The sequence below is a fragment of the Aphelocoma coerulescens genome, chromosome 7, assembly GCF_041296385.1.
Source record: "Aphelocoma coerulescens isolate FSJ_1873_10779 chromosome 7, UR_Acoe_1.0, whole genome shotgun sequence".
Taxonomy (NCBI): domain Eukaryota; kingdom Metazoa; phylum Chordata; class Aves; order Passeriformes; family Corvidae; genus Aphelocoma; species Aphelocoma coerulescens.
Genome location: NC_091021.1, coordinates 21,159,621 through 21,172,211, shown reverse-complemented (window position 1 = coordinate 21,172,211; position 12,591 = coordinate 21,159,621). Strand labels below are relative to the sequence as shown.

General features: G+C 38.2%; 2 protein-coding genes across 4 annotated transcripts in view; both read left to right on the top strand.

The window, feature by feature from the left end:
• SCN2A (sodium voltage-gated channel alpha subunit 2) overlaps nucleotides 1–8,874 on the top strand; it is a 76,974-nt gene extending 68,100 nt beyond the window's left edge. The window contains exons 23-28 of the mRNA XM_069020789.1: nucleotides 1,498–1,779; nucleotides 2,317–2,370; nucleotides 3,136–3,273; nucleotides 3,898–4,002; nucleotides 4,167–4,437; nucleotides 5,543–8,874. Coding sequence (XP_068876890.1) covers nucleotides 1,498–1,779; nucleotides 2,317–2,370; nucleotides 3,136–3,273; nucleotides 3,898–4,002; nucleotides 4,167–4,437; nucleotides 5,543–6,738 — 2,046 coding nt within the window. The 3' untranslated portion in view covers nucleotides 6,739–8,874. The remainder of the gene's footprint in view (nucleotides 1–1,497; nucleotides 1,780–2,316; nucleotides 2,371–3,135; nucleotides 3,274–3,897; nucleotides 4,003–4,166; nucleotides 4,438–5,542) is intronic.
• A 1,490-nt stretch (nucleotides 8,875–10,364) lies between these two features.
• Nucleotides 10,365–12,591, top strand: part of CSRNP3 (cysteine and serine rich nuclear protein 3) — a 108,016-nt gene continuing 105,789 nt past the window's right edge. Inside the window, exon 1 of one of the 3 annotated variants that reach the window (XM_069020784.1) lies at nucleotides 10,365–10,619. The gene's annotated coding sequence lies outside the window, so the exon portion shown is untranslated. Of the gene's footprint in view, nucleotides 10,677–12,591 lie in introns of all 3 variants that reach the window. The other 2 variants (XM_069020781.1, XM_069020780.1) reach the window with 2 other exon arrangements.

The window sequence follows — 12,591 nt, the reverse complement described above, 5'->3', positions numbered from 1 at the left end:
TGGAGTAGTTTACATTGAAAGGAACCTTATTTGATTCAGCTCCTAAATTTAATAGAACAACAATTTCACTGAAATCCTATAGTCTCTCAAATGTTGTCCAAAGAATGTATCACCCACAAGAGGTAGTGTTTTGGCAGGAATGGGGCCCTGAAAGTAAACCAGGAATTTCTCCTTTCCTTCAGCCCAATTCTACTTTATAGTACACATGATGGTGGTTCATCACCTATCTAACATTCAAAGGGTTTATTTTCTGTTCTGTAAAAGGGCAAGGAATGAAAGCCGATCTACCTGGATGACTAATTTTAAAATTCATTGATTCTATGGATGCTATTAGTTGCAGATATAACTGTAATGCCAAAATAGATCATAGACCTTCACTACATATTTGTATTTCAAACAGAAACAAGTAGTTTATGATACTAGAGGATCTGCCGTAGTACCTACATCATATAAACTAAATGAATTATAAACAAGCCCATCAAATTAATATCTAGTGTTCTGCATTAAAAGAAAACCAAACAACAACAACAAAACAAACAACACAAAAGCAAACTTCACTAAATTTTAAGGATCTGATTCAGTTGTTTTGGCAAAGCTGGCAGCAGTGCTCTATACTTAAAAATTTTTATATTCTTAGAGTTATTTACAGAGAGATTTAAAATAGGAATTAACTTATTTAGCATCATTGATTCCATCATTAAATTAATAATTCTCATTCATAATGGACCTACTTTCTCCCAATTTTTATTTTCCTTAGTGTTTTATTTTCATTCTGGCATGTTTTTAATCATTGCTCATCATCACACATGAATTCATTTTCACATTTTTCTTTCCTGAAGCCTGATTTTTCCCAAAATTCAGTTGAGAATTAAACCAAGTCTCTTTTTCAAGTTTTATCTGCCACTTGCCTGAACACTAACAGCTCTGGTGTGTTCAGATACTCAGTAGCTTTCCTGGTTTGAACATTTCTACTTTTCTGATTCTATATATAAACATCCAAATGAACATCACTGGGTTTTATTTTTAAAAAGACTCAAAATTACTTTCAATTAGAAATTTGCTCAGTAATAGATTTGAACTTACTTGGATTTGTTTATCCAGTAAACATGTAATATAAAAAATTCGGTTTGTTTGATTCAATCAGTGATTATAATTATTATGGTTTTGCAGACATACATTAAGTAAATATTCTAAAAAGCACTGATAAATACTTCTTCTTCCTTTTTTTTTTCCAGTTTAACTGGTTGGTTTTTATTATTCTCATTCTTTAAAGCTACCATTTGCTACTATTTGTATTTTTTCCTTCAAATTATGTTGACATTTTATCTTTTCTCTATACTGCTTTTCTGACTTGTTACTCTCAACAATTAAAGAAGTGTAACACAGATATTAGAATTACAATAGCATGTTACATTTGAGAAAGGCTGATGAAGCATTTGTAAGATACTGGTGCCAGTGTTCTTACAGTGTCTCTCTTCGGTTTCATTTGTACTCCAGGTGGTGGTGAATGCCCTGTTAGGAGCAATTCCATCTATTATGAATGTGCTTCTTGTTTGCCTTATATTCTGGCTGATCTTTAGTATCATGGGAGTAAATCTATTTGCTGGAAAGTTTTACTACTGTGTTAACACTACAACCGATGAGAGATTTGATATCAGCCAAATCAACAACTTTAGTCAATGTGAGGAGCTCATACAAAACAATGAAACTGCCCGGTGGAAGAATGTGAAGGTTAACTTTGACAACGTAGGCCTTGGTTACCTTTCTCTGCTCCAAGTGGTAAGTCACCAGTCCTTAATTTCTATTTCTATATCTCTATTCTTTACTTGTAACAGTTAAAAGTTTTTTACTTTTTTTTTTTAATTTAGAAATTTTGTCTCTCACTTCCTGGTTTGAATTATGAAGTGTGGGATAAATCCATGACTCTACAGAAATAACACAAAGCCTAGAGGCTATACTGACTATGAGAAAAAAATGTAATTCAAACCTAATATGCCTTAGCTGCATTGAATCTGTACAAGTAAACCTGTAATGCTGATGCACAAAAAAAAATACCTTTTACATCAGATATTATTCACAATAGACAAAAGTTCTTAATGGATGCTGTGTCCTCTATAGTCAGATATTAGTCTTGGCTTGCAATTCTTGTACATGAATAAAACATACAATAGAAGGCAAGAGTCAGCTATTAGCATTGCACTCTGCTGGTTTCTATGATGAGGACTAAAGACACTTAGTCTTCAGCTCCTAAAAAATTCTTCTGACAAGCCATTTTCCAGGAAAAGTGTGACCTAAACACCTGTGTTCTTTTTATAGGCTACGTTTAAAGGATGGATGGATATCATGTACGCAGCTGTGGATTCTCGTAATGTAAGTATAGTCCCTTGACTCCATTTGTTTTGATTGTATGAGCTCCAAGATTTGAGAATGCAATTTTCACATCTTTCAGAAATAACAGTAAAAATGAAAGAACAAAGAGTTACTATAATTTTGCAGTTAAAGAAAATGGAAACTATGGGAAAAATACAAGAAATGAGGAAAGCAGAGGAGCAGTCCTAAAGGATTCCATGGTCTCTATGGTACAGTTGAATCAAAATTCCTCAATCCTACAACAGACTTACCTATTGCCATGAAATACCTTTTCCTCCTCTCATTATGCATTGAGCCATTACATAGCTGTACCAAGAAAATATGCTTAGTCTAAACATGGCCTGGATGCCTCTCTTCCATAATCCTGTGCAGTTTCCTAAGTGTCCATAGCAGTGAAATCTCCTCAAGCCCACAACTGGGGCTCCCACAAGATTTACAGAAAATTCTGCAAATGTAAAGCTTGGTGTTTCTGGTTGTCCGTACACTCAGACAGGTGGAATTTCGCTGGTTTAAACCAATTGTGTTTTCAGTATTTATTCTACATTCATACAGGTCAGTTACAATTTTAAAAATTAAATATCAATTTTGATAATAAAGTCTTTTTTCAAGAATGTAACTTCTTGTGGATTGAAGATCAGTGGAATGGATATGTCAGAACTTGACCGTAAGAAGCAAAGGTCACAATCACAGAGCCCTAAATTCTATTGAGCAGATATTTTGCGGTCACTGTTAAACTAATGCATAGTTTCTATGCCTTTTTTGCAGGTTTTGGATCAGCCTAAGTATGAAGACAACCTGTACATGTATCTTTACTTTGTCATCTTTATCATCTTTGGATCATTTTTTACCTTGAACCTTTTTATTGGTGTCATCATAGACAATTTCAACCAGCAGAAAAAGAAGATAAGTACCTCATTATTCTGAAAAGAAAGTAAAAAAACCCCTTATTTTTGGTCCACTGATGACAATTTTATTCATAATTTTTTTAAATGATAAATTAGTTAAGAGCTCTGAATAGTAAATACATTAAATTATTAAAGCTTACAGTTTGGCTTGATGAGGGTTTGATGGACAAGTATATGACTCTCCATGGCTAGTGAAATACTCAATGTCATCTTTGTAAAGATCTGGATTTGAGACTGCAGCCTATAATTGAGTCATAAAAAGGCTAACCATTGAAATAGCAAAATGTAGCTTTAAAAATTCTTTGCTATACTACCTTCATGTCACAGAGCTCAGCAGTGTAGATTTCTGAACTTTGATAATAAACATTGTATTATCTTTATTTGTACGCTCTTTAGTCTTTGTGTTTTGTCAACACTGTTTCAAAAGGTATCAGCATTCCAGCTGCCAAACTTAACACTTCGTGTACCTTAATACTTAATATAAAGTTTATAAAAGAGGATTTTTATGTCTGTCTTAAATTTTCCCACAGATGAGAATGTGAACAAGAGTGATTATTAGTATTATTTATAAGTAATCGATAAAGATACATGATTGTAACCAGTTTTTTTCTCCTTGGTTTACTTTGGAGGTCAAGACATTTTTATGACAGAAGAACAGAAGAAATACTACAATGCAATGAAAAAATTGGGTTCAAAGAAACCACAAAAGCCTATACCTCGACCAGCAGTAAGAATAAAAATATTTTCTGTTATTTTTACATCTATTTAAAAATTGGATTTTTCCAGTTATGCCTTAGGCTGAAATAAGTTGTAAGCTAAAAAAAAATGTGATATTAGAAAAGACTTATTAATCTGAAATACCATTTTTTTCTCTTTCTTCTGCCACAACAGAACAAATTCCAAGGCATGGTCTTTGATTTTGTAACAAAACAAGCATTTGATATCAGTATCATGATACTTATCTGCCTTAATATGGTCACAATGATGGTAGAAACAGATGATCAGAGTGAAGACATGGAAAATATTTTATATTGGATTAACCTGGTGTTTATCGTACTTTTCACTGGAGAATTTGTCCTGAAATTGATTTCACTTCGTCATTACTACTTCACTATAGGTTGGAATATTTTTGATTTTGTGGTTGTCATTCTCTCCATAGTAGGTAAGAATAACGCATTTTTATGCAATGTCTAATTCTGTGTAAACTGCAATATTTTTGGCGTGTAAAATCTATTTATATTTTGGTTTAAATTCATCACTAGAAAGTCTTATCCATAGGATAACTGAAAAGCATGGTAAGAATGTTTTTAGCAAGAGGTTTCACACATTCCTACTTTTTTATTGGTTGAAATTAGACCTTTATTCTGAACTCAGTAGAGATTCCTATGCATACATGAAAGATAATTTTGATATAAACTCACAGTGACAGTTGCAGGTGAAAGAGTCCAGCCATCCAAAATCTGAGAGCAAAATCTGCCTGAGACTATTCTTAGGGTATCATGCATGCACCCCAGACAGCAGGGTAAAACCCTTTGCTTACTTCAGTTTTGTTTTTATCCTGAGAGGCTTTGTGCCTGAGCTGGAGTGAGCACTGCAGAAGCAGAGCTGAAGCAGATGTGATAACAAATAATTACTCACTAATTGCTTTTTCTAGAGCAGCAAACTTGAAAGAACTTGAGTAAAAAATTGTGTTATTTTAACTTTTAAGTACTCCTTAATATGCAAATCAGTTTTGCTATTTTTGTATCGAAAAAGCTATTTTTCTGCTTTGAGGCACATAATACAGTGTTCAATTCTTCTACTCTTCTGTGAGTTATGAAAACCTTTTTATCAGTTTGTTTATGTTCAGAATTTCTCTGTCATTAATAATAAACTTGTGTTCATGTTATTTTATGTATGATTAAGAAGTTGCAGTTCTCTTCAAATATACATACTTTCTTTGAATACCCTAACTTGATTACATGGCATTTTAATACTACTGTGCATATGATCTTTCTTCAGATTAACTGAGATTATTTTTGTTACAATTAAACAAACGGGTATTTCTCTGATCTCAGCATTCGCTAATATACATACCCTAGTTATTAGTTTTTCCTAAAAAAGTATACCAAACAAAAGGTTTTGTAAAAACAACTGAATGGCTAATTACTAAAAATCTGTTTAAATATCCTACTCTTCTTAAAGTTCTACAATGCCTGTAGAATATATCTTTAGCAGTGGTTTTAAAATGTAATAATATGCTTTACTGATTTGACTTGTTTTTCTAGGTATGTTCTTAGCTGAGATGATTGAGAAGTACTTTGTATCCCCCACACTATTCAGAGTCATCCGACTTGCCAGAATCGGTCGAATCCTGCGCCTCATTAAAGGCGCTAAGGGAATCCGCACTCTGCTTTTTGCTCTGATGATGTCTCTTCCTGCTTTGTTCAACATTGGGCTGCTGCTCTTCCTGGTCATGTTCATCTATGCGATATTTGGCATGTCCAACTTTGCCTATGTCAAGAGGGAAGTTGGGATTGATGACATGTTCAACTTTGAAACGTTTGGCAACAGCATGATCTGCCTGTTTCAGATCACCACGTCCGCTGGCTGGGATGGTTTGCTCGCCCCGATCCTTAACAGTGGGGAACCAGACTGTGACCCCCATAAAGATCATCCAGGGAGTTCTGTGAAAGGTGACTGTGGCAACCCTTCTGTTGGGATTTTCTTCTTTGTCAGTTACATTATCATATCCTTTCTGGTAGTGGTGAACATGTACATCGCTGTGATTTTGGAGAACTTCAGTGTTGCTACTGAAGAAAGTGCTGAACCCTTGAGCGAGGACGACTTTGAGATGTTCTATGAAGTCTGGGAGAAGTTTGATCCTGATGCAACACAATTCATAGAGTTCAGTAAATTATCAGATTTTGCAGCTTCATTAGATCCACCTCTTCTCATAGCAAAACCAAACAAAGTCCAGCTTATTGCAATGGATCTGCCCATGGTGAGCGGTGACAGAATTCACTGCCTTGACATCTTGTTTGCTTTCACAAAGCGTGTCTTGGGGGAAAGTGGGGAGATGGATGCCCTCAGAATACAGATGGAAGATCGGTTTATGGCAGCCAATCCTTCTAAAGTCTCCTATGAACCAATTACAACTACATTGAAACGAAAACAGGAGGAGGTGTCTGCTGTCATCATTCAGCGTGCTTACAGACGTCACCTTTTAAGGCAAAAAGTCAAAAAAGTATCATGTATATTTAGTCAGGATAAAGGTAAAGAGGAAGATGATCTGCCCATGAAAGAAGATATGATTATGGATAAACTCAATGAGAACTCTACTCCAGAAAAAACAGATATGACCCCATCCACAACCTCCCCACCTTCTTATGACAGCGTAACAAAGCCAGACAAGGATAAATATGAAAAAGACAAGTCAGAAAAAGAAGATAAAGGTAAAGACAGCAGGGAAAGTAAAAAGTAACATAGAACGCTGTTTGTGATAAACTGTTTACAGCCTGAAAAAGTATGTATTTGTGTCAACAGGACTCCTGTAGGAGGTACATGCCAAACTGTCAGTTTTTACATATATAGATATATATATAATTATATATATATATATAAGGTCAGTGCCTATAGCAAGACAGTGACCCCTCGTCATCAAACTGCAACTCTGTAAAACAGGGTAACATCTTGACAGGAGGTTGTTGTTTTTAGTACCAGCTGACACTGCTGAAGAGATGATAAAATGGCCAACCAGACTGTAGGGACCAGTTTAAAAAGAAAGGTGCAAACCTATGAATCTCTGTGTTTAACATGAAACACACAGTACAAAAATTGTATCCACTGTTAGCATTTCAACAGTCACATTTGCCATATTTTTACAAAAATCAGTGTTGGTGAACTTATCATTTTTTAATTCACAGGTTGTTTACTATTATATGTGACTATTTTTGTAAATGGGTTTTATGTTGGGGAAGGGGGTATGAGGACCAGGTGTTCTACTCTCGGATTCTCTATAATGTACAGACAGAAGTGATTTGCATGAAGGCATGCTGCACTTGTAGTTCATGCATGGGAAAACATGAGGTCACACAAAGCAGCAGTCTGACTACTTCCATGTTTCAGGGTGGCTCTGTATGTTGAGGTGCTTAATAACAGTATCCATCTAGTATCTCATCCAGACAAATCTTAATGTGCCTGTAAAGTCCCATAGAGTCTACAATAATAGAACAGATGTTTTATTTTTTCATAAGTCATTTAACAATCGTTGAACAAACTCTGTGTAAAAATTCTACTGAGGGACATAGAGTCCACTTTTAAGTATTCTTCTGCGGAAAACAGTTTACTTGACGTTGGGAAATTGAGTTTACCAAAAACCTCCAAAACAAGGATTATGAAGTTGTTCTGCTTCACCCTGCAGTATCATTTAGCCATCTTCTGCTCTCAGCAAGGTTGACATTGTATGTGTTGATTAAAAAAGTACCCTCTATGTAAATAGTTACTTTATCCCGTGGTGCATGTTTGAGCAAACAAATAATGACATGTGCACAATATTTATTGCATCAAATATGTACCACAGTAAATGTAATTTGCAAGCTCTCAACAGCTAATATGAAGTATTCTGTACCATTATAGATAGTTTGGAAGCTATCACTGATGCATGTTTATCTTGCCTTTGCTGCTGTAATTTTACTCCTTCCACTGTTAAGAGTCTAATATGGGAAGCCATATATCAGTGGTTAAGTGAAATAAATTGTTCAATTGGTCATCATTCTTTCACGACATCAAGCAATAGTTTGCAGCTATTTAAGAGCTTCTTGCTTTGCATTCTAAAATTTTAAGTGACTACTGTACGGTGCATAGTCAGACTGTACAGGATATGTTGCAAACTGCTTAATCTGTTGAAAACTACATGGATAGAATTTTCTAAGAAAATATAAATACTGTAAAAAATACCATTTTATTTTATTTTTCAGCGTTTTGTACATAAAATAAGAAATGAGAATTATCTTCAGGTTGATGTTACTGTCACTTTTGTTACTTTCTATCCATAGCACTTTTTAATTCAAGAACTTCACAAAATAAGAAACAAAGGAAAGAATGGGGTAGCTTTAGGTTTCTGCTTTTTTATTAGTACTGTATTTTTGCACACATTTTAATGTGAAATAAGTTTCAAACTGAGTCCAAAATGCACTTGCTTCCAAATAGATATAACTTGTAATTGAAATGTGGTGGGGAGGATTTGTTTAAAATTCTAGCACTGCCTGCATCAGAAGTTTCAAGGTAGTCTTTTTATTCATGAAATCTTTACCAGTGTTTGTTTACATAGACTATTCTTATTCTTGTTGATTCATGCTGCACTAGAACTGTTCTAAATATAATATGGGATCCACAATGTTCTTTTTCCACAGGAATTAAATAGCAAACTTGTATAATTGATCACATCAGGACATTTTGTGTTTCTTACACAAGCAAAAATTCGATGTTGACTCCTCCTTTTACAAAAATATTGACTTGTGTGTCGGTGAACTGCATGCAGGAAAATGCTATTACCATAAAGAACAGTAAACCACATTACAGTTGAGCCAAAAGAATAAAGACTTCATTTTTTATTGTATTTAATGGTTTTGTCTTTTTTTTCCCCACTAAAAACTACTGGATATCAAGAGGTGCTATGAAAATAAAATATGAATAAATAAAAGGTTAGAAATAGATTTGTGAAAAGTAAAAAAAAATGAAGCTGTATGCTTTCTGAAAGATCTTAAACATGATTTGCACTTACACTCTTCAGGTTATTAATCTTACTCAGGATCCTAGTAGGATAATGTCTAAGAGCTCATGATGCTTCAATCCTTTCTTCATACCTTTTTCATATTCTGAGACAACTAGAAGAACAGATGTTAAAGTCTCTAGCTACCACGGCTGCAATGTAGGTATCATTTCAACTATATTTTACATTTGAAGTGAAGAATTATCTTTGTGTTATAAAGACAAAAATATTCATCACATTATTTTCAAAGTATAACATTATTTTGTGCTAAGACATGAGAGACAAATTTTAGGTAGCAATCATATTTGACTGCTATTTCTTAAAAGAACTTCTCCCTGTTGTAAATTTGAAGTAATGCCATGAAAGTTACACTGAACAAATTGAAAGCACAATCTCTAATAATCATCATAGATGTGCAGATGTGCACTCTACATCAGATCCTCTGAAGAGTATAGAGAAAACCAGATGTACCCAGTGATATGTGTGATGTATAACTCCGAGCTTTGGGTGTGCACCCCAGCAGAAACACTTGCAATGGAACAGTAGCATGGTGCATGCCCTACGTCCCTTCTCTCCACAATTTTCAACCACTGATGGTCTGTTGAGATTGTTTACTCTAAAAATGCCTATCACGACACTCGTGCAGTGAGCTCTTAGGCTGCAGTGTTTTAGTTAGATTCTTCACCTCAGCTGTGAAAAAACAATTGTCAGGGCAGGGTGTAAGATAGGGAGAGATGAGAGAATCCAAAATCGTGTAATTAAAGGACAAGTTTCGTGTTGGTTTGGTTGGTTTTGTGGAGGGAAAAGTCTTGAAAAAAAATGCAGGTACATAAATATTTGTCTGACTTAGACTGAAAACAATCAGTATGTGTCTGAGAGGGGTTTGTACTTAACACAAGACTAGCACAAAGAAAAAAATTAATTACCTCAGACAACAAGCCGCTGTGGTTTTGCTTGGGTACCCCTCCCTTTGTTGTTTGTTTTGTAAACAAATCTGTAGCTGACAGATGGGACACTCGCGCAGGCCGGGCGTGTCCCCACAGCATCCCCCCGCGGTCTGTGCCTGCGGCTGCGGCCGCTCGGTGCTGCCCCGGCCCCGCGCCCGCTCCCTCCCGGCGGCCGCCGCCCCGAGAGCGCCCGCAGTGCAGGTGAAGGAGCGCGGGCAGGGCCGCGCGGGCAGGGCCGCTTCCCGGGCACCGCGAGCCCCGGGCGGGAGGCGGGGGCCGAGCAGCGCCCCGGGCTGGCCCGGGGAGGGCGGAGCGGCCCGCGGGAGCGGCTCGGGGTCACCCCGCCCCGGAGCGGGGAAAGCGCCGCACGCCGCCCTCTGTGCCGGCGATGGAGGGCGGGGGCTCGGCGTCCCTGTTGGCCGCGGCTGCCGGCGCGGGGCCGGCCGGCGAACCTGGGAGGCGACAGGAAGCGCTGGAATACCGGTGGCTCAGGTGAGGACCCGCAAGCGCAGAGGCGGCGGAGCCCGGCGCACCCGCTGGCAGCGCAGGAACTGGGAGAGCCGGGCGAGGAGAACAAACCCCACTGGCGTCTGCGTTTGTGAGTCACCGGGAGGGAGCGGCTGTCCCCACATCGGATCCTCGCCTGTAAGACCGCCTGTCTTTCCTGGCGTTTGCGACACCTGAGGCGTAAAGGGATGCGAGGTGAGGTGGCCCGCGGCACCCCTTTAGGGCTCCCTGGGTTTTCGCTGTCCCTCGGTGCTGCCGCTGGCCCAGCACTTTCAGCCCCGGCTGCGCCCGTCGGCTCGGAGCCCCTCGGTGTGTGGGGGTGTCGGCCTGGCTGGCGGCACACAGCAGCGCCCGGGCCTGGCCGCATCGCTGCACGGAGGGCACGGACAGAGCTGGGGTAGCCCCAGCTGGCCCCGGCATAGCGGAGAAAATGGGAAGCGTCTCAGGGAACTTCTGTGTAGTCTGTGGTTCTGGATAGGTCCTGTGGTGCTGCGAGACCGTGCAAGTCCTGTGTGAGAAACTGTGTTCTATCTCCACTCAGGACAGCAAACTCTGGAGCGACAAGATACCTCCAGTTTATTCTTCATCTAAAACATCTTCTGATCTAAGTAGACAGGAAGACACGCAGTTGTAAGAGGCAGTGGCTGACGCAGGCTAGTAGAGCTAAATAATGAACAGATTGCTTCAGGCTGAAAAACATGCTCAGTTTCCCATGTTCTTTCACACTTAATGGTTAATTATACCCACCATATATTGCAGCGTTTTGAATGAGGATATGTTTTACTGGGGAAAGATTGCTAACAAAGTCTGCCACAAAAGATTTCATATCCGCATTTGTCACCCTTACTTTATCAGTGTGCAAATCGGAGAACGAATTTTTGTATAGTGTGTGTGTAAAAAATAAAGCTCTAAGAGATTTGTAAATTTTTAGTTTATTTACCCTGAAAAGTGGCAACATAAATAAAGACCCAAGGGCAAAGATGCTGGAGTGGCATACCCTAAGGTGAATCCAGAATAACTTCTGTACTGTTTATTCTTGTCAGAGGAAAGCAGGTTAAAGTAATCTCTAAAATACAGCTTTTAAAAATTGACTGTAAGGAAAATTGTATGCCTGTTCTTACCTGTGGCTATTGTTTCAGTATATTATTTATGTGTTTAGTGTTTGAACAATAGTTCAGGTTAGCTCAGCAACATCCCTCACTAGTCACTAAAAATCTCATCATAATTTGTTTTAGAGAATGCAATAAAATGAGAAAAAGTGGAGGGATATTTTGTGACTAAGCATGCTTTATTTTAAAGTGTTCCGAAGTATCGTAAAGCTTTTTAGATCTATTTAGCTTTTACTGTGAAATAAATAGAACTCTCTGCAATATGTGGTAGAAGTTTGGTTGAACCTTGGGAAATCTGTATTTTGGGTTAGGTAGTATATATGGAATATAAAGTGCTTGAATGTAGACTGGCTTCTGCACTCTTTGGGGACCCTTACTCGTGTAATAGTCTGAGAAGTGTTTGCAGCATGCAGTGGTACCTTGCTGTGAATTTATCTTTTTGATAGGTCTTGTGTCTGACTGTTTAGATTTTTGATTCTGTCAGGTTGTTCTAATGACAATTTAAAATTATTTCCTGCCTCTGGGATTGCATAGCAACAGCCATGGAGGGAATAAGCAATAAGCAACTGCAGGAGGCTGTTATGTGTGTTACAACACACATTCACTATTGTAAATTGTTGTGTTTTGGAAACAAATGGCCTTGTAGAGATGCTACAGAGCAGCAGACAGCCTAGTTTGGCACTTGTCACACTGATAGCTCAGCTTGCTTTAACCACAGACAGATGTTACTGCACGGATGTACTACATCAGTCTATTTGTTCCAAGTGAAGGGGGGGTGAATGGGGCTGAACTGTGGTTTGGTTTACTTTCTGTAGGGGAATCTTCTACAGGTGGCTGATGGTGACTGATGGTTTTGGTCTAACCCCAGCTGGCAACTAAATGCTGCACAGTTGCTTGCTCACTCCAGCAGCAGGATGAGGGAGTCAATCAGAAAGGTAAAAGTGAGAAAACTTGTGGGTTGAGGAAAAGGCAGTTCAGTAGGTAAAGGAAAAGCCACTCAC